We start from the raw sequence: 19,056 nt of genomic DNA, 5'->3' as shown, positions 1-19,056 counted from the left end.
GTATTTGAACCCCGTTGAATTTTTCAAACTTTCACCACATTTCAGGCTTCAAACATAAAGATATAAAATTAAATTTTTTTGTCAAGAATCAACAAGTGGGACAAAATCATTAGATATTTTAAACTTTTTTTAACAAATAAAAACCTGAAAAGTGGGGCGTGCAATATTATTCAGCCCCCTTGCATTAATACTTTGTAGCACCATCTTTTGCTGCAATTACATCTGCAAGTCCCCTGGGGTCTGTCTCTATCAGTTTTGCACACGGAGAGACTGAAATTCTTGCTCATTCTTCCTTGCAAAACAGCTTGAGCTTAGTGAGGTTGATGGAGAGCGTTTGTGAACAGCAGTCTTCGGCTCTTCCCATAGATTCACGATTGGATTCAGGTCTTGACTTTGATTTGGCCATTCTAACACCTGGATAAGTTTATTTGTGAACCATTCCATTGTAGATTTGGCTTTATGTTTTGGATTATTGTCCTGTTGGAAGATACAGTAAATCTCCATCCCAGTATCAGGTTTTCTTCCAGAATGGTCCTGTATTTGGCTCCATTCATCTTCCCATAAATTTTAACCACCTTCCCTTTCCCTGCTGAAGAAAAGCCGGTCCAAACCATGATGCTGCCACCACCATGTTTGACAGTGGGGATGGTGTGTTCAGGGGGATGAGCTGTGTTGCTTTTAGGCCAAACATCGTTTTGCATTGTGGCCAAAAAGTTCAATTTTGGTTTCATCTGACTAGAGTACCTTCTTCCACATGTTTGGTGTGTTTCCCAGGCAGCTTGTGGCAAACTTTAAACGAAACTTTTTATGGATATCTTTGAGAAATGGCTTTCTTCTAGCTACTCTTCCATAAAGGCCAGATTTGTGCAGTGTACGACTGGATGTTGTCCTATTAACAGACTCTCCCACATCAGCTGTCGATCTCTGCCGTTCATCCAGAGTGATCATGGGTCTCTTGACTACATCTCTGATCAGTCTTCTACTTTTTCGAGGTGAACGTTTAGAGCAGGGGTGTCAAACTCCCTTTGGTCTGCGGGCCGAATACAGCTTAATTTGAGATCAAGCGGGCCGGACTAGTAAACTCATTGCAAAATTACATAGAACTAACAATAAGCCCACTTTTTTCCTTTGTATTAGTCACTGATACTAATAATTATTGCAAAGAATGAGTAAATTATCAAAATGTTTATTAACAGAATTTTCCTTTTACATTATGAACAATATATTATGAACAAGAGAATAACATAGGAACATAAATAAAGTATGTGCAATTTTAACAACACTTTTACACAGTTAAACATATATTTAACTGTGTTGTACATAAACCTGATCACAGAAATAGTAACAATGTTCCAAAAGCATTTAGTACCAGCCTTGTGGAACTTAAAAACACAGTTTTTCAACATCTGGAAAGCAATTTGAACAAATGAATAACTTTCACAGCAATTATTCGTCTTGCTTGGAATTTGCCCTTGAAACTTGACATCGTTTATCCTGCACAAGTGCATCATTATGAGGCATCATGTCCTGAGAAGCAGCCAATTTCAGAATCTCATTCAAAATGCTTATGTGTGAGCTTTGAGCGCAGCTGTTTTATTAATGTTCATTAGTGAGAAAACTTGCTCACAAAGGTAGGTTGTCCCAAACATGGACAATGTTTTAGCAGCTAGTGCTGTCATTGCGGGATCGCCTGGTAGGAGGTACTTGTAAAATGTGTCCAAGCTTACAGAGGCAAATCTGTCATTCAGTTCTACATCACACTTCAAATCAATGATTTCAAGTTGCATGGCAACGGGCAAATCAGAAGCTTTGACTGTGAATGGTGAGCGAAAAACTGCAAAATCTGTTTCGAGTTCGCTAAAAACCTGAAATCTTTTCTCAAACTCCATCAACAGCCCTGAAATCATCTCTTTGTATCGTTTCACGTCAGAATTAACACTTGCTGCGCACATATCTTTTAAACAGGGAAAATGAGCAGGGTCACCGCTTGCCACCTGCGTCTCCCATAACCCGAGCTTTAACTTGAATGCACGTATGCTGTCATAATACCGTGTTACGATTTTTTTTGCCTCCCTGCAACATTTTGTTAAGAATATTCAAGTGCTCAGTGATGTCAACCATAAACGCAAGGTCCTGCAGCCACAGATGGCACTGTAATTCCTTAACAGGTTTACCTTTTTTCTCCATGAATTGTCCGATTTCATCACGTAAATCAAAGAAGCGCTTTAGCACAGCACCTCTGCTTAACCATCGTACGTTTGTGTGATAAGGCACACCATGGATAATGTTACAGTCACTGAGAAAGCTGTCAAATTGACGATGATTGAGACCTCTGGCTCGGATGAAATTAACAGTTTGGACAACCACCTCCATGACGTGATCCAGTCTTAGCGATTTGCTGCATAATGCCTCCTGATGCAAAATGCAATGAAATGTCCAAAAATTACCTCCCCCATTTGCGGCTTGTACTTTATCTCTGAACTTTGTCACAACACCTGCCTTTTTACCGATCATTGACGGCGCACCATCAGTAGCCAGGCTTACGGCGCGTGACCACTCCGCTCCGACTCTGTCCAGCGCTCCAACGACGGAGCTGAAAATGTCCTCAGCTGTTGTGGTGTCGATCATCGGCACCAGTTCGAGAAACTCCTCTGTGACATTCAAGGTCTTGTCAACTCCACGAATGAATATGGCCAGTTGAGCGACGTCCGTGATATCAGTACTCTCATCAATCGCAACAGAAAATGCCACAAATGACCCCACTTTGCGTTTTAGTTGGTGGTCCAAATCTGCAGAGAGTTCCGAAATCCTGTCTGCCACGGTAATTCTTGTCAAGCTTATATTGGCGAAAGCATGTCGCTTCTCCTGACACACAATTTCAGCAGCCGTCAGCAAGCAGTTTTTGATGAACTCTCCATCACTGTATGGCTTTGATGCCATTGCTATTTGGCTCGCAATTAGGTAGCTGGCTTTCACCGCAGCATCACTGGCTTCTCGGCTCCGGGTGAAAACAGATTACTTTTTCTTCAGACGCGCCATCATTTCATTTACCTTCTGTTTTCTCAATTCTCCATGCAAACTGTTGTATTTTTCACCATGCTGAGTTTCGGAATGGCACCGAATATTGTATTCTTTAAGCACCGAAACTTGCTGCTGGCACACCAGGCACACGGGTTTCCCATTCACCTCCGTGAACATATAAGAACATGTCCATTTTTCTTGAAAAGTCAGACACTCTGTGTCTACTTTTCTCCTTTTTGACAAAGACATTTTGCTGATGAGGGTGCGAGGCAAACGGAAAAGTAGATAATGCAATTGTCGCCGTAGACGCTGTACAGACGTTCAATTTTACCAGGTCAAGGTGATCCTAGTTCCGCCGCAGTGTTGCTTTCATGTTGTCTGCATGTACTAAAACACTGCGCCCCCTAGCGGATAATACAAGAACTACAAATTTTAAAGAAAATACATATTTTTTTTTATGCAATGCAGCTTTCTTCCCCGGGCCGTACCAAACCACCAGACGCGCCGGATCTGGCCCACGGGCCGTATGTTTGACACCCCTGGTTTAGAGGGACGGCCGAGTCTCAGTAGATTTGCAGTGGTCTGACACTCCTTCCATTTCAATATGATTGATTGCACAGTGCTTCCTGAGACGTTTAAAGCTTAGGGAATCTTTTTGTTTCCAAATCCGGCTTGAAACTTCTCCACAAAAGTACCTTGGACCTGCCTAGTGTGTACAGAACCCTGAGACTATCACAGAGCAGGTGCATTTATACGGAGATTTGATTACACACAGGTGGATTCAATTTACCATCATCAGTCAACATTGGATCATTCAGAGATCCTCACTGAATTTCTGGAGTGAGTTTACTGCACTGAAAGTAAAGGGGCAAAATAATATTGCACGCCCCACTTTGCAGTTTTTTATTTGTTAAAAAAAGTTTAAAATAGCCAATAAATTTTGTTCCACTTCACAATTGTGTCCCACTTGTTGTTGATTCTTGACAAAAAAAATTACATTATATCTTCATGTTTGAAGCCTGAAATGTGGCGAAAAGTTCAAGGGGGCCGAATACTTTCATGAGGCACTGTATCTACAGTGAAGACAGTAAGTATTTGAACACCCTGCTATATTGCAAGTTCTCCCACTTAGAAATCATGGAGGGATCTGAAATGTTCATCCCACGTGCATGTCAACTGTAAGAGAGATAATCTAAAAAGAAAAACCCAGAAATCTCAATGTATAATTTTTTCAAAAGATTTATTTGTGTGATACAGCTATATCAGGGGTTTGTTCTCCCCATACTATTTGAACGCCTGGAAAAAAACGATGTTAATATTTGGTGCAATTGTCTTTATTTGGATTTTAGATGTCAAACATTTCCTGTAGTTGTTCACCAGGTTTGCACACACTGCAGGAGGGATTTTGGCCCACTCCTCCACACAGATCTTCTCTAGATCATAGAGGTTTCTGGGCTGTCGCTGAGAAACATGGAGTTTCATCTCCCTCCAAAGATTTTTGACTGGGTTTAGGTCTGGAAACTGGCTAGGCCACGCCAGGACCTTGATATGCTTCTTACGGAGCCACTCCTTGGTTTCCCTTGCTGTGTGCTTCAGGTCATTGTCATGTTGAAAGACTCAGCCAAAACCCATCTTCAATGCTCTGACTGAGGGAAAGAGGTTTTTCTCCAAAATCTCACAAAACATGGCTGCAGTCATTCTCTCCTTAAAACAGAGCAGTCGTCCTATCCCATGTGCAGAAAAACACCCTCAAAGCATGATGCTACCACCCCTATGTTTCACAGTTTTGATGGTGTTCTTGGGATGGAACTCATCATTCGTCTTCCCCCAATTACGCTTCGTGGAATTATGACCAAAAAGTTCCATTGTGTTCTCATCTGACCACAAAACATTCTCCCATGACTCCTCTGTATCAGCCAAATGGTATTTGGCAAATTTAAGACGGGCCTTGACATGTGCTGGTATAAGCAGGGGAACCTTGCGTGCCATGCATGATTTCAAACCATGACGTCTTAGTGTATTACCAACAGTCACCTTGGAGCCGGTGGTCCCAGCTGTTTTCATTTCATTGACCAAGTCCTACCGTGTAGTCCTGGGCTGATTCCTCACCTTTTTGAGGATCATTGAGACCCCACGAGGTGATATCTTCCATGGGGCTCCACTCCGATTGAGATTGACTGTCATGTTTAGCTTCTTCCATTTTCTAATGATTGCTCCAACAGTGGACCTTTTTTCACCAAGCTGCTTGGCAATTTCTCCGTAGCCCTTTCCAGCGATGTGGAGTTGTACAATTTTGTCTTTGCTGTCTTTGGACAGCTCTTTTGTCTTGGCCATGTTACAAGTTTGAGTCTTACTGATTGTATGGGGTAAACAGGTTTCTTTATGCAGCTAACAACCTCACACAGGTGCATCTGATTCAGGATAATACATGGAGTGGAGGTGGACTTTTAAAGGCGGACTAACAGGTCTTTGAGGGACAGAATTTTACCTGAGAGACGGGTCTTCAAATACTTATTTGCAGCTGTATCACACAATTTGTTTAAAAAAAAAATCATACATAATGATTTCTGGATTTTTCTTTTTAGCATACATAGTGATGTCTGGATTTTTCTCTTTAGATTATCTCTCTCACAGTGGACATGCACCTTCGATGAAATTTTCAGACCCCTCCATGATTTCTAAGTAGGAGAACATGTAATTCAAATAATTTTCTTTATTGTAAATACGAACATTTCAAAATAAAAGTTACAGTTCTATTGCATGCACAGCATCCATCCATCCTTTCCCTGAGCCACTTATCCTTCCAAGGTTCACGGGAGTGCTTGAGGCTATCCTAGTGATAGCCGCCTTTCGACTTAGCTTATAGTGTACCTCAACGGACCGATGCAAAGTCGGAATTAGTGCAGACGCTGTACGGATCAGCTTGTTGATCTTGCATTCCATTCTTCCCTCACTTGTGAACAAGACACTTGAAGTCCTCCAGTTGGGGCAGGATCTCATTCATAACCTGGATAGGGCACGGCAGCCTTTTCCGACTGAGGATTATGGTCTCCAATTTAGGGGTCCTAATTCTCATTGGAACTGTTTCACATCCGGCTGCAAACCGCTCCAGTGAGATTTGGAGATCACATGTTAATGAAGCCAACAGAACAACATTATCTGTCAAAGCAGAGATGCAATACTAAGGCCACCAAACAAGACCCCCTCTATGCCTTGACTGCCCCAGATATTCTGTCCAATAAAAGTTATGACCAGAATCAGTGACAAAGGGCAGCCTTGGTGGAGTCCAGCCCTCACCGGAAACGAGTCCAGCTTAACGAAGGTGAGAAATGCCTTCAGATCAAATCAAAGTGTAACTTACAATGTGGACCAAATTCTGACAATGGTTGTACAGGACCGAACAACCTGTATCAGGGGTTTGTTCTCCCCATACTCTTGAAGCACCCTCCACAGGAATCCCTGAGGTACACAGCGGAATGGCTTCTTCAAGTCCACTAAACACATTGAGACTGTTTGTGCGAACTCCCATCGACCCTCGAGGGCCCTGCTGAGCGTGTACAGCTCGTCCACTGTTCCACGGCCAGAAAGAAAACCGCACTGCTCCTCCTAAATCTGGGATTTCACTTCCCAGCAAATCCTTATCGCTACCACCCCTGAATAGAACTTACTAGGGAGGGTGAGGAGTGCGATGCCCCTGGAGTTGGAACACACCCTCTGGTCCCCCACCAGTCTGACAGTCCAGAGATGCTGTCCCCGATTTCCATACTTTGTTGCAGAGGCGTGTCAACTCGGACAGCCCTACGACATCCAGATCCTTTAGGAACTCTAGGTGATTCTCATCCACTCCTTGGGCCTTTCTACCAAGGAGCTTTTGAAAGTGACCTCAAGCCCAGAAATGGAAGAGCCCGCCGTAGAGAACCCAGACTTGTTTCCTCATGAGAAGGCATGTCGGGGTAATTGAGGAGGTCTTCGAAGTATTCTCCCACCAACTCACAATGTCCCAAGTCCAGATCAGCAGCGCCCTATCATCACTTTACACATTGTTGATGTTGCACTGCTTCCCCCTCCCGAGAGGCCGAATGGTGAACTACAGTTTCTTAAAAGCTATCTTGAAGTCTTTCTCCATGGCCTCACCAAACTCTTTCCATGTCCAAATTTTTGCTTCAGCGACAACCAAAGCTGCAATCTTCTTGGCCAACTGGTACCTATCATTTTCCTCGGGAGTCCCACAGGCCAAAAAGCCCTATAGGTCACCTTCTTCTGCTTGACAACATCCCTCACACCACCAACGTGTTTGGTCATTGCCTGGAGGACCTTGCGGCGACAACTCCAGTAGGCTGCCTCAGCAATCAAGGCGTGGAAGATCGTCCACATGGTCACAATGGCCCCCGCCAACCCCGCTACATGAGCAAAGTTCTGTTGGATGTGCCAGCAGTTTGCAGCAGATCCTCACAATACATTTGGCTCTGCCATGTCTGACCTGGATTTTCCCACACCATCAGAGCCAACTCACCTCCAGTGGTGATTAGTTGACAGCTCCGCCCTTTTCTTCACCCGAGTGGCCAAGAAATGCAGCCGCAATTCGATGACATGATCACAAAGTTGATCATCCAACTGCGCTTTAGCGTGTCTTAGTGCCAAGTACGGGTGTGGACACCCTTATGCTTGAACATGGTGTTTTTTATGGACAATCAATTATGAGCACAGTCCAATAACCGAACACCGCTCGAGTTGTGATGGGGGGTTTGTTCCTCACAATCATTTCAAGTCTCCCTGTCATTGCCCACATGAGCATTGAAATCGCCTAGCAGAACAATGGAGTCCCCAGGGTGAATGCTCTCTAACGCTCTACCACCACCTCTGAGTTAAAAAAAGATGGGTACTCTGAACTGTTGTTTGGTGCATAGGCACAAAAAACAGCCAGGACCTGACCCCCTCTTCCTTCACGTCTCCAAGGGTCAACCCCAGTATACAGCCAGGGGGCAATAAGTATACCATACCTGCTCGACGCCTCTCACTGCGGACAACTCCTGAGTAGAACAGACTCCAACCCCTCACCACGGACAACTCCAGAGTAGAACAGACTCAAGTGGACTGGTGTCAGAGCCCAAGCAGTGTATGGATGTGAGTCAGACTATATCTTGTTGGAATTTTTTTGCTCTCACACACCCAGTTCAAACTCTTTCCCTGCCTGTCATTGAGAGGCGGCCTCGTCAAAGTCCAGAAATGTGAAATGCTGTGGGATGACCTTAAAAAGGCCAATCATGCTTAAACCCTCAAATTTTGCTGAATTCAAACTATTCTACAAGGAAAAGTGGGCCAAAACAACTCCAAACAGGTGTGAAAGACTCAATCCCAGTCATAGAAAGCACTTGGTTTCAGTTGTTGCTGTTCAGGATGGCCCAACCAGTTGGGTTTGGGGGCCATTAATTATTCACACACAGCACAGGTTAAAAAGTTTTATTTAACAAATGAAAAAGCTCAACAAATGAAATTACCATTTAAATACTGCTTTGTAAGTTCACTTGGGCTTTACCTAGCATCTTCCACCTATTTTATCGAGCCTGCAAATGCCACTTCATATTGATCTGCATTCCACGGTTGGCATTATATTTTAGGGGCCTTTCTACTTTACAGTGCATCAGCCAGAAGGAGACAAAAAGAGACTTTTGCATGCCTATCAGCCAGAATGAAGGCTTCTATGATTTATCAAAAATGTTCTACCCCTAGTTATGTTACTGCGCTGTACTGAAACGCCCACAATCACAGCATCTATGAAACTTCATGTCCGACCAGCTAGCTAAATTTAATTTAATTAGTTTATCTGTCTGTGAGTTTTGAAGGAAAGAGTTCGTATTTGACTCGCTGAGTGTTGTGTGTATTGCATGGGGAAGAGGATAAACTGCCCACTCTTGCTTTTGCTATGATGTCCTGAAGTTAAATTTCACTAAAACAATGCTTGACAACTGACAAATGTATTTTATGTCTCGCCACCTTGAAGATATTAGTGTAGTAAAGGTCCTTATCCTGAATGGTGGTGGACGACAAAGTGGCACACGTCCACGCTGCCACCGCTGCGACTGCTGTCAAACAATTGACTTAACGCTGTGCTTCTGCAGCAGCGCGCAATTTCATGGGCGGGAATTTTTAGGGTCACTTGGGAAATCGGAACCTTTTTTTTTTAACACCTTATTGGAGGTCTACACAAATTTATCAACCCCCAGGTTTATCAAAGTCTGTTCTACGTTATTCCTTGCATTATCAATGTCATTTGTGAAGGGCTTTGTATAACACAGGACATTTAATTGTTCTTTTTTTAAGGTTGTGAGAAAACCTTCATCACCTTCAGCGCCCTCTACTCCCATAATCGCACTCACTTCAGAGAAACAGGCCATTTCACCTGCACCTATCCAGGATGTGCCAAGATGTATGACAAGGCTTGTCGACTCAAGATCCATTTGCGAAGTCACACCGGTAAGTTGATGCTTCGTAAGAGTTAAAATATTACTGATTTACTTGATTGAGATATAGTGGTGACTTGAGATACAATTTGAATTCATTCTGTGCCCATGATCTTAACTCAAAATACTCATCTCAAATCACATTTCCCCATTGAAATGTAAGGAAATTTCATCATCCCTTTCCTCCTCGGCACCCCCCCTTTCCCCCAGAAGTTTAGTTTTTTTAAGGAAAAAATAACACTCAATGTTACTGTGCTTTATAAAAACAGAATTAAATACAAAGTAAAGCTTTAACTTCTTTGTGCCTCATGCGTAACGTTACATCCATCAGTGTGCTCGGCTTTCTGGAATGCCCACGTAGTCGCCGGGAAGCACAATTGTATGGTACAGTCGAAGAACAATAGACTTTGTTTGCTGTTTTACCTCTCCATAAATTGCTGTAATCTCAGGGTCTCATTTGATTTGTTTCCCGCTTCTGAGAGACACAAATATGAACAGGGATCCATAATGTAAAATCAATCTACACCTGAGAATGCAAGGCTATGGATTACTAGGAGGAAGGAAAAAATGCTCTCGATAGATAGAGAAATCAGAGATAGTGAAGGGCTGGTCATCCTAGGTTGGACTCTCGCAATATGTCTTTGATTGTGTCTGTGTGTGCAAGCGTGTAACTGTTTGATGCTTTTCAAATGTGGGCACTCGCATGGACAAAGCCATGTTTTCTGACGGCAGGCAAGTAGCTCCACAGTTACAGAAAGATTAGCAGCATCAATGGAATTAGTTCAAAGTCTAATGTCACTATGATGTGGAAACATTTTAGATACAAGCCAGATTAATACAGCCATCACACTCACAATGACCTGGTATATTACATTTGTTTAAGGTCACAAGAAAAACAGCACAACTTAAAACCGCAGTGGAAAAAGGCCACTTGAAACACAGCTGTCCCAGCCACTTTCTTCAACTCATAGCAAAAAACATGATGTTGCATTTTCTATTACTTGTCATCTTGCAATTACGTAACGATTTGTCCAGCAATGCAAATATTAATGCAATAGTGTAAGAGTGCCCACAGTATATACAGCATGGTGTTGCATCACTTGTGAAAGAGAGGCAGCCATTGAATCTACTAACAATGCAGTGTGTAAAGAACAATTGACGACTTTTGAAAAGCTGTACAAATCTTGGCTGAAATTACTGTAATTTCTCAAAAATAATGTGCAATTTTTTCCCATAATATTTTCAAAGTCAATAGAGCCCATTATATTTAGGTATGGATGAAAAAAAAATACAATCAGATTGTATAGTTGTATACAGGTACATAGAGTGGTTAAAAAAAGGTATAAATATAAATTTCAATATGATATTCGATGTGTTATGTTACAGATTTATATACATTGCGGCAATGTACGCCACCAACCTGAACTCTGACCTCCTGGAGGGGGAGCTTTGTATTTTATGATCATTAGCGTAGGATATTTGTTGCTACTCCACCAAACATCAGAAATGACTGCCCCTGAGTTTGTTTTAACTTAAACGAAGACAAAAAATGTCGACTACAAGGATTAGTTGTGCAGCCGCTTTTAAAAGAAATGTTTCACTCCGGCCGATGATGCGGCCAAACCGGAAGCAAAACAAAGTGAGCTGAAACTATGTAGTACGACCGTACGATGATTAAAAACAAAAAAAGATAGCGTGCACATTTGAAATGCTCGCAATTTTTTTTTTTTTAAAGTGCCCATTACGCTCATTTCTACGTAGCTTGAGCTTTGGTTTTGATCGCGACCTGACGCTATGAAGGGCTACTACAGATGTAGCCAAACGGGGGCAAGAGGCTGCGCTTTTAGCACGGTGGACCTTCCCCTCAGAGCCCTGACAATAATGACAAATAAAGGGAACCAAGACTCTTAGGATTCAAAAAATGTTTTCTCACAAATGCCATGGATGGCACAATGGATGACATACTGTGGGAGAAAGATGGGATCACTGTTCATAACTGCAGGAAGCACCAGAAGTAGACTAATACATCAATGATGAGATTGACAGTGATGCACAAAGGCAGCTACAATGGATATTTTTCAGATTGGAGATGAGTCAGATGCATCTTTTGAAGTCTTGGCCAATGATGTGTAATATAGTGGATAAACTGCACTATGCACATATGTTTTATGCACAAATATTTAATGCAAAAAAAGTTCAAACAGTGTTAAACAGTGTTAAATTGTTTATTTAAGACCGTAATATGTGTTATCAACTATTGATAAAATGTTATGCCATTGTTGTGCATTGATTTGAGTTGGTTGAGTGATTCTGTTCTGAGAATTGCAGGGACCAGGAGAAGCATGTCCTATGGCCTGTCCCAAGATAATATTGTATATTACCGCTGCATCAGTACATGCACAAAGATTATTATTATTATTATTATTATTATTATTATTATTATTATTATTATTAATATTAATGATTGTGGTACAGATTTTTTTTTTAAACAACACAAGTACAAGCAATAAAAGTACAAACCTAACAAAATATAAATACAGGTAATTCCTAATATTTTGAGCATATGATTAGCAGCAAATTGGTGGTGCGCATTGCACATTGGTAGAAGGGTTTTCCTGATTTTTTTTTTTTTTTAGGTCAAAATTGGAGGTGCGCATTATACTTCAGGACGATACTACAGAAATTACAGTAGGTTGGTTTGGTTTACCGTAATTTGTCATATATAATGATGGATGGGTTCTAAAACTATGATGGGCCATTCCACAGAGGTTGTACACAGTTTGATGATGATAGTTAAAAACATTTAAAAGGAGGCGTTCTTATTTGGAACTGAATCAAATTTTAATTTTGATTAAAGTGCACGTAATCATGACCCACATCCTCAACACTGCTTTGATTTGTCAAAATTGCCAGCAAATCAGGAGTTCGGTCAGGAGAACAGAAAATAGCTTGTGCACTAGCGATAGAAGTGTCATTCCTATAAACATTCTAAAATAGATATTGAAATGAAAAATGCATATATTATTATTCACTTCAATGTCCATTCAAAAAGAATAAATATGAGCGGAGAGTGCACATCCAAGTCGTCGCCGTATTGGCCGCATCTCCTGCCTGTGACATCACCCGGGATATTCGCCATTGGAAAACACGCTGTGGCCCTTACTGTGGGACACACCCCTTCAGACACGGAATCTCTTTTCGAAGAGAACTTCTCACAATTGAGTGAAGTGTCCGAGGCGATGTTACACTATTGTTTCGAGCCATATTTAGGTGTTATGCGGATCACTTCTAACTAACAACAGACTCCCCGACAGTATGTAGCGTACGCGGCTGCGTGCGACGACAACGGCATAAAGCGGCCCGGCTTGGTGAGGTGATAAGCCACGTCGGTGCCGAAAATGAAGCACCCCAGCCAAAGACGTGACCAGTGGACGCCGCGCCGAAGTCGTGACCGGCGGACCCAGCGGCGACAGACTCCCAGACAGTATGTATGAGCCAGCCTGGCCAAAGCTGTCCTCGTCCGCAAGGCACGACGCGGCAGCCTTCGCCGGCGAGCCCGACGCGCACATCAACACATTTAGCACCCCTGTCGTACGTACACTGATCTTTTGTTACGTTGTGACAGATTACGTGGTCCGCACCAAACTATTATTTTTTTTTAGTAGCTGTATACACACCTACCTATCATTTGAAACCCGCAACGCTCTTGTCCTTTGCACCCTTGCAATCCATTTTTCACGACGAACTGGGTCTCTTGGAAACTTATGGAGGGTAACTCCATCCTCCCGAGTGTTGGAGCAATATCCAGCAATCCAGCGACCCGGCATTTTGGCTCACACGAAGGAACAACTAGCTATCTTCCTGCAGGTAAAGCTAATAGAAATAATAAACAAGTCCGCTTGATCGCGCACCTGCCTCCAACGTTACTTCCTGCTTCTTGTCAAAATCAAATCCCTCGAGAGGATTTTCATGGCGGGATTGACAAAAATCCATTTACGTCAAAATCATGTTTTGTGGTGAAAAAACAGATAGGTCCATACCGGCTGCCGTTTTTTCATTAGTAACATAATAAAACACTTGAATTAACACTTGACCTTTAAAATTAATCATCCAAGAAAATATCTAATTTTATACAAACTCACTTTTAATCTTTATTACTAACTTGAACCTTTGAGATCAAATTGTGTAACATTTTGACATTTTCTTGACAGCAATTACCCGGCAGGTGTTACCGCCACTTCCGTGTTACCATTAAAGGCAAACTTTGTCAAAACTAATAGGAATAGGAGCACATATTAAAAGTTAGTAGATGAGGGTTCAGAATTTCTTTTAATGCCAGAGTTATTTGCAGATTTCACCAAGAAACATCTCTAAATTAGAAAAGTATTATCGAAATTCCTCTCTCACTCAGACATTCCAATTAGCCTGGCTGGAAATTAGATCGCCGTAAATAGTAACAGGAAAGTGTTACACGTATATGTCCATCCATCCATCCACTTTCTTGGCCGCACAATGGTCGAAGGTGTGCTGGAGCCTATCCCAGCTGTCAACGGGCAGAGGCAAGTTTAGCACGACAGGCTATAATTTAGAGGATAATAACCAGTAATGATTAAATGCGTGCAACTTTCCCCGCTGATAAATGAGCCTCAACTGTAACAGCCACAGCTTTATCCTGTCAGGTTGACCCCACGGGAGGTTAAAGAAGGACAAATTTGGGTGCGTTTTTTTCAGTTTTGGTGCAGAACAAGTCGGCATCTTGGCTTAGCTAGAACAAATGGTCTTTAATGCTAAGCACCGGCAACGTCAGGGGCAGGGTCAATGATGTTTCTTTCGGTTTGGCTCTGAAAGCTGGCACATATCCAGATTTTGCTTGGATTTAAAATATGTTCTTCATTTTCAACTTTTTTTCCCAATTACTGTACAAAATATATGTAATAATATTATGTCACATTCGAGGGTTTTTTTGTACATATGAATTCTGAGGAGACTTCCTTTAAGCTCAGATGTTGCCGTATGTAAGTCAAAAATGATTCTGGATAATTGAGGATCGCAAATTCATCGACCCTTTTTATTTTTATCAAAGTCGCTTGAACGAAAATAGAACCAATACTTCAAAATTTAAGTGAATAAAACCCCTTACTCCTGAAGCAATGGATTGAACCTTTGATGATTGATTTTGGAGATTATTGCATAAATTCCAAATAGAAGTCATAAAATGGTCGTTGTTTGTTTACGGTTATGAAGTTGAGTTGCCTGTTGCGTGTAAAGCATTTTGACTGACTAAGTAAGGAGGTTGATGCCTATTTCTCATAAGTTCCTATCAGAAATCTCGCTGTGGAATGTCATTAATTTGTGTTGAATGGGAAGCGCACCCTTTTAGCGGCTGATTTGCGAAGTGGTTGCTTGATTTTTGCAGATATTTTTCACACAATTTCAATTTCCATTGATGACTGCTAAAATATCACACTTCGACGGTGGTTTAAAAAAATCACAAAAATGCGTTTGGTGGAAAATTCTTTACAATATTGTGTATCTAAATGTGAACACATACAAGGAAAGAGATAGCGAAGAAGAAGTGGGATACTGAGAGGACAGAGGAAAGGCGAAAGGAGTACATCAAGATGCGACGTAGGGCAAAGGTAGAGGTGGCAAAGGCTAAACAAGAGGCATATGAAGACATGTACACCAGGTTGGACACGAAAGAAGGAGAAAAGAATCTCTACAGGTTGGCCAGACAGAGGGATAGAGAAGGATGTGCAGCAGGTAAGGGTGATTAAAGATAGAGATGGAAATGTGTTGACTGGTGCCGGAAGTGTGCTAAATAGATGGAAAGAATACTTTGGGAAGTTGAATGAAGAAAATGAGAGAGAAGGAAGAGTTGAAGAGGCAAGTGTGAAGGACCAGGAAGTGCCAATGATTACTAAGGGGGAAGTCAGAAAAGCACTACAAAGGATGAAAAATGGAAAGGCGGTTGGTCCTGATGACATAGCTGTAGAGGTATGGAAGCAATTTGGAGGGATGGCTGTGGAGTTTTTGACCAACTTATTCAACAGAATACTAGTGGACGAAAAGATGCCTGAAGAATGGAGGAAAAGTGTACTAGTCCCCATTTTTAAGAACAAAGGCGATGTTCAGACCTGTGGGAACTATTGAGGAATAAAGTTGATGAGCCACTCAATGAAGTTATGGGAAAGAGTAGTGGAGGCAAGATTCAGGACAGAAGTAAGTATCTGCGAGCAACAGTATGGTTTCATGCCTAGAAAGAGTACCACAGATGCATTATTTGCCTTGAGGATGCTAGTGGAAAAGTACAGAGAAGGTCAGAAGGAGCTACATTGTGTCTTTGTGGATCTAGAGAAAGCCTATGACAGAGTACCAAGAGAGGAACTGTGGTACTGCATGCGTAAGTCTGGTGTGGCAGAGAAGTATGTTAAAATAGTACAGGACATGTATGATGGCAGCAGAACAATGGTGAAGTGTGCCTTAGGTGTGACAGAGGAATTTAAGGTCGAGGTGGGACTGCATAAAGGATCAGCTCTGAGCCCCTTCCTCTTTGTGGTGGTAATGGATAGGCTGACAGATGAAGTTAGACTGGAATCCCCTTGGACCATGATGTTCGCAGATGATATTGTGATATGCAGTGAAAGCAGGGAGCATGCAGAGGAACAATTAGAAAGATGGAGACATGCACTGGAAAGGAGAGGATTGACGATTAGCTGAAGTAAAACAGAATATATGTGCGTGAATGAGAAAAGTGGAGGGGGAAGAGTGAGGCTACAGGGAGAAGAGATAGTGAGGGTGGATGACTTCAAATACTTGGGGTCAACAATCCAGAGCAATGGTGAGTGTGGTAAGGAAGTGAAGAAACGGGTCCAAGCAGATTGGAACAGCTGGCAAAAGGTGTCGGGTGTGTTATGTGACAGATGAGTCTCTGCTAGGATTAAGGGCAAAGTTTACAAAACAGTGGTGAGGCCGGCCATGATGTACAGATTATAGAGACGGTGGCACTGAAGAAACAACAGGAAGCAGAACTGGAGGTGGCAGAAATGAAGATATTGAGGTTCTCGCTCGGAGTGAGCAGGTTGGATAGAATTAGAAATGAGCTCATTAGAGGGACAGCCAAAGTTGGATGTTTTGCTGACAAGGTTCGAGAGAGCAGACTTCGATGGTTTGGACATGTTCAGAGGCAAGAGAGTGAGTATATTGGTGGTAGGGTGCTGAGGATGGAGCTGCCAGGCAAAAGGGCGCGAGGAAAACCAAAGAGAAGGTTTATGGATGTGGTGAGGAAAGACATGAAGGCAGTTGGGGTTAGAGAGGAAGATGCAGATAGGCTAAAATGGCAAAAGATGACACGCTGTGGCGACCCCTCACGGGACAAGCCGAAAGGAAAAGAAGAAAGATATCTAAATGTTAACTGATTAAGGACAATACTTGTGTGTTAATATTTGATGCCTTAATGTATTTTGCTTTTAAGAATTGCTCGTAACATTTCACCTTATCGATGGAATGACTCATTTGCGAACTGTGAGCATTTCCATGGTGTTTTCCTTTCATTTGGTCCGTCTTTGGAAGCATTAAGACTATCCTAAATTAAAGCTGTAGTTGTTTTAGATTTATTCTGTGCTTTGTTTGACCATAAAATTCAACTGGGAGTGGCATTAAACGGCTTGAAACCTCTTGTTTAAATGTTCACCATTTGTTAAATTGATGCGCATTATGAAGTTAGTTGATTTGAGTTTAATGCCAAGAACTTAGGTCTTACGTCTGCGCTCGCATGTCAAGCAGACATTTATTTGAATAACAGCTCATATCTCGAAAAACCTGTAATATGGTTATATCATTTCTGAAGGTAACTGTGTATGCTGGATATTTAGTTGCCTAGTTAGGGGACTGAGCTTTTATTTTTAAATGTTGAGAATTGTGGGAAATGATACGTGTTCACAGGTTGGCTTGGAGGTGAACACGTAGAAGTTGGAACGGTGCGAATCGGTTGAGAAATAAGGAAGTTACCGAAATTTCCCGAGTATAGTGCGCACCCCTAAAATTAAAAAAAAAAAAAAAAAAAAAAAAAACCCTTCTACCAATGTACAATCCGCACCACCAATTTGCTGCTACCCATATGCTCAAAATATTGGGAGTTATTTGTATTTATATTTTGTGAGGTTTATACTTTTGTTTTTCAAAAAAAATGTCCATACAACAATCATTAATAATAATCATTGTGCATGTGCTGATGTAGCAGTAATATGAAGTGAAGTGAAGCAGTGAAGAAAATGAGTATTTGAACACCCTGCTATATTGCAAGTTCTCCCACTTAGAAATTATGGAGGGGTCTGAAATTTTCATCATAGGTGCATGTCCACTGTGAGAGAGATAATCTAAAAAGAAAAATCCATAAATCACAATGTATGATTTTTTTGAACAATTTGCGTGATAAAGCTGCAAATAAGTATTTGAACACATGTCTTTCAGCTAGAATTCTGACCCTCTAAGACCATTAAAAGTCCACCTCCACTCCATGTATTATCCTGAATCAGATGCACCTGTGTGATTTTGTTAGCTGCATAAAGACACGTGTCCATCTCATACAATCAGTAATACTCAAACTTGTAACATGGCCAAGACCAAAGAGCTGTCCAAAGACACCAGAGACAAAACTGTACTACTCACGGCTGGAAAGGGCTACGGAGAAATTGCCAAGCAGCTTGGTGAAAAAAGTTCCACTGTTGGAGCAATCATTAGAAAATGGAAGAAGCTAAAAATGATGGTCAATCTCAATCTGAGTGGAGCCCCATGCAAGATATCACCTTGTGTGGTCTCAATGATCCTCAGAAAGGTGAGGAATCAGCCCAGGACTACACGACAGGACTTGGTCAATGACCTGAAAAGATCTGGGACCACCGTCTCCAAGGTGACTGTTGGTAAGATGTCATGGTTCAAAATCATGCATGGCATGGAAGGTTCCCCTGCTTAAACCAGCACGTCAAGGCCCGTGTTAAGTTTGCCAATGACCATTTGGATGATACAGAGGAGTCATGGGAGAATGTTTTGTGGTGAGATGAGACCTAAATGGAACTTTTTGGTCACAATTCCACTAACCGTGTTTGGAGGACGACGAATGATGAGTTGCATCCCAAGAATACCATCCCTACTGTGAATTATTGTTACTATCTGCTGTGTATTATTTCGTTTGAGCTCACGTTGTTTTGATACCCACCTGAAGCCAATGAGCTATCATTGTTTCGGACTGCCGCATTACGTCTGGGTTTGCGGCGTCATCGGCACGAGTGATGACATTTCTTTTAAAAGCAGCTGCACAACTAGCTGTTGTCGTCAACATTTTTTGTCTTAGTTTGAGTTGAAACAAACTCTCGGGCAGTCATTTCTGATTTTTGGTGCAGTAGCAACAAATATGTTACGCAAACGATCGGAAAATGCAAAGCTCCCCCGAGGTGGTCAGAGAGCTCATGTTGGGGGCACACATTACGGTAATATATATATGTGTTACACAAGATATCGAATATCATATCGAAATGTATATGTATACAATTTTTTTTTACCTCCCTGTGCACCT

General features: G+C 41.9%; 1 protein-coding gene across 7 annotated transcripts in view; it reads left to right on the top strand.

Annotated features, from left to right (window-relative positions):
• si:dkey-156n14.3 (zinc finger protein ZXDC) overlaps positions 1–19,056 on the top strand; it is an 87,035-nt gene that overhangs the window by 3,834 nt on the left and 64,145 nt on the right. For 6 of the 7 annotated variants that reach the window (XR_009796655.1, XM_061831384.1, XM_061831385.1 and 3 more), the window contains exon 2: positions 9,343–9,495. Coding sequence is in view for 5 of the 7 variants with exons in the window: in XM_061831384.1 (XP_061687368.1) it covers positions 9,343–9,495 (153 nt within the window). In the remaining 2 variants the exon portion in view is untranslated. Of the gene's footprint in view, positions 1–9,342; positions 9,496–12,118; positions 12,171–12,796; positions 12,967–19,056 lie in introns of those variants that run through there. The other variant, XM_061831389.1, reaches the window with a different exon arrangement.

This window comes from Syngnathoides biaculeatus, chromosome 10 (assembly GCF_019802595.1).
Source record: "Syngnathoides biaculeatus isolate LvHL_M chromosome 10, ASM1980259v1, whole genome shotgun sequence".
Lineage (NCBI taxonomy): Eukaryota > Metazoa > Chordata > Actinopteri > Syngnathiformes > Syngnathidae > Syngnathoides > Syngnathoides biaculeatus.
The sequence above is the reverse complement of the archived record's forward strand: the minus strand, read 5'-3'. Positions and strand labels throughout refer to the sequence as shown.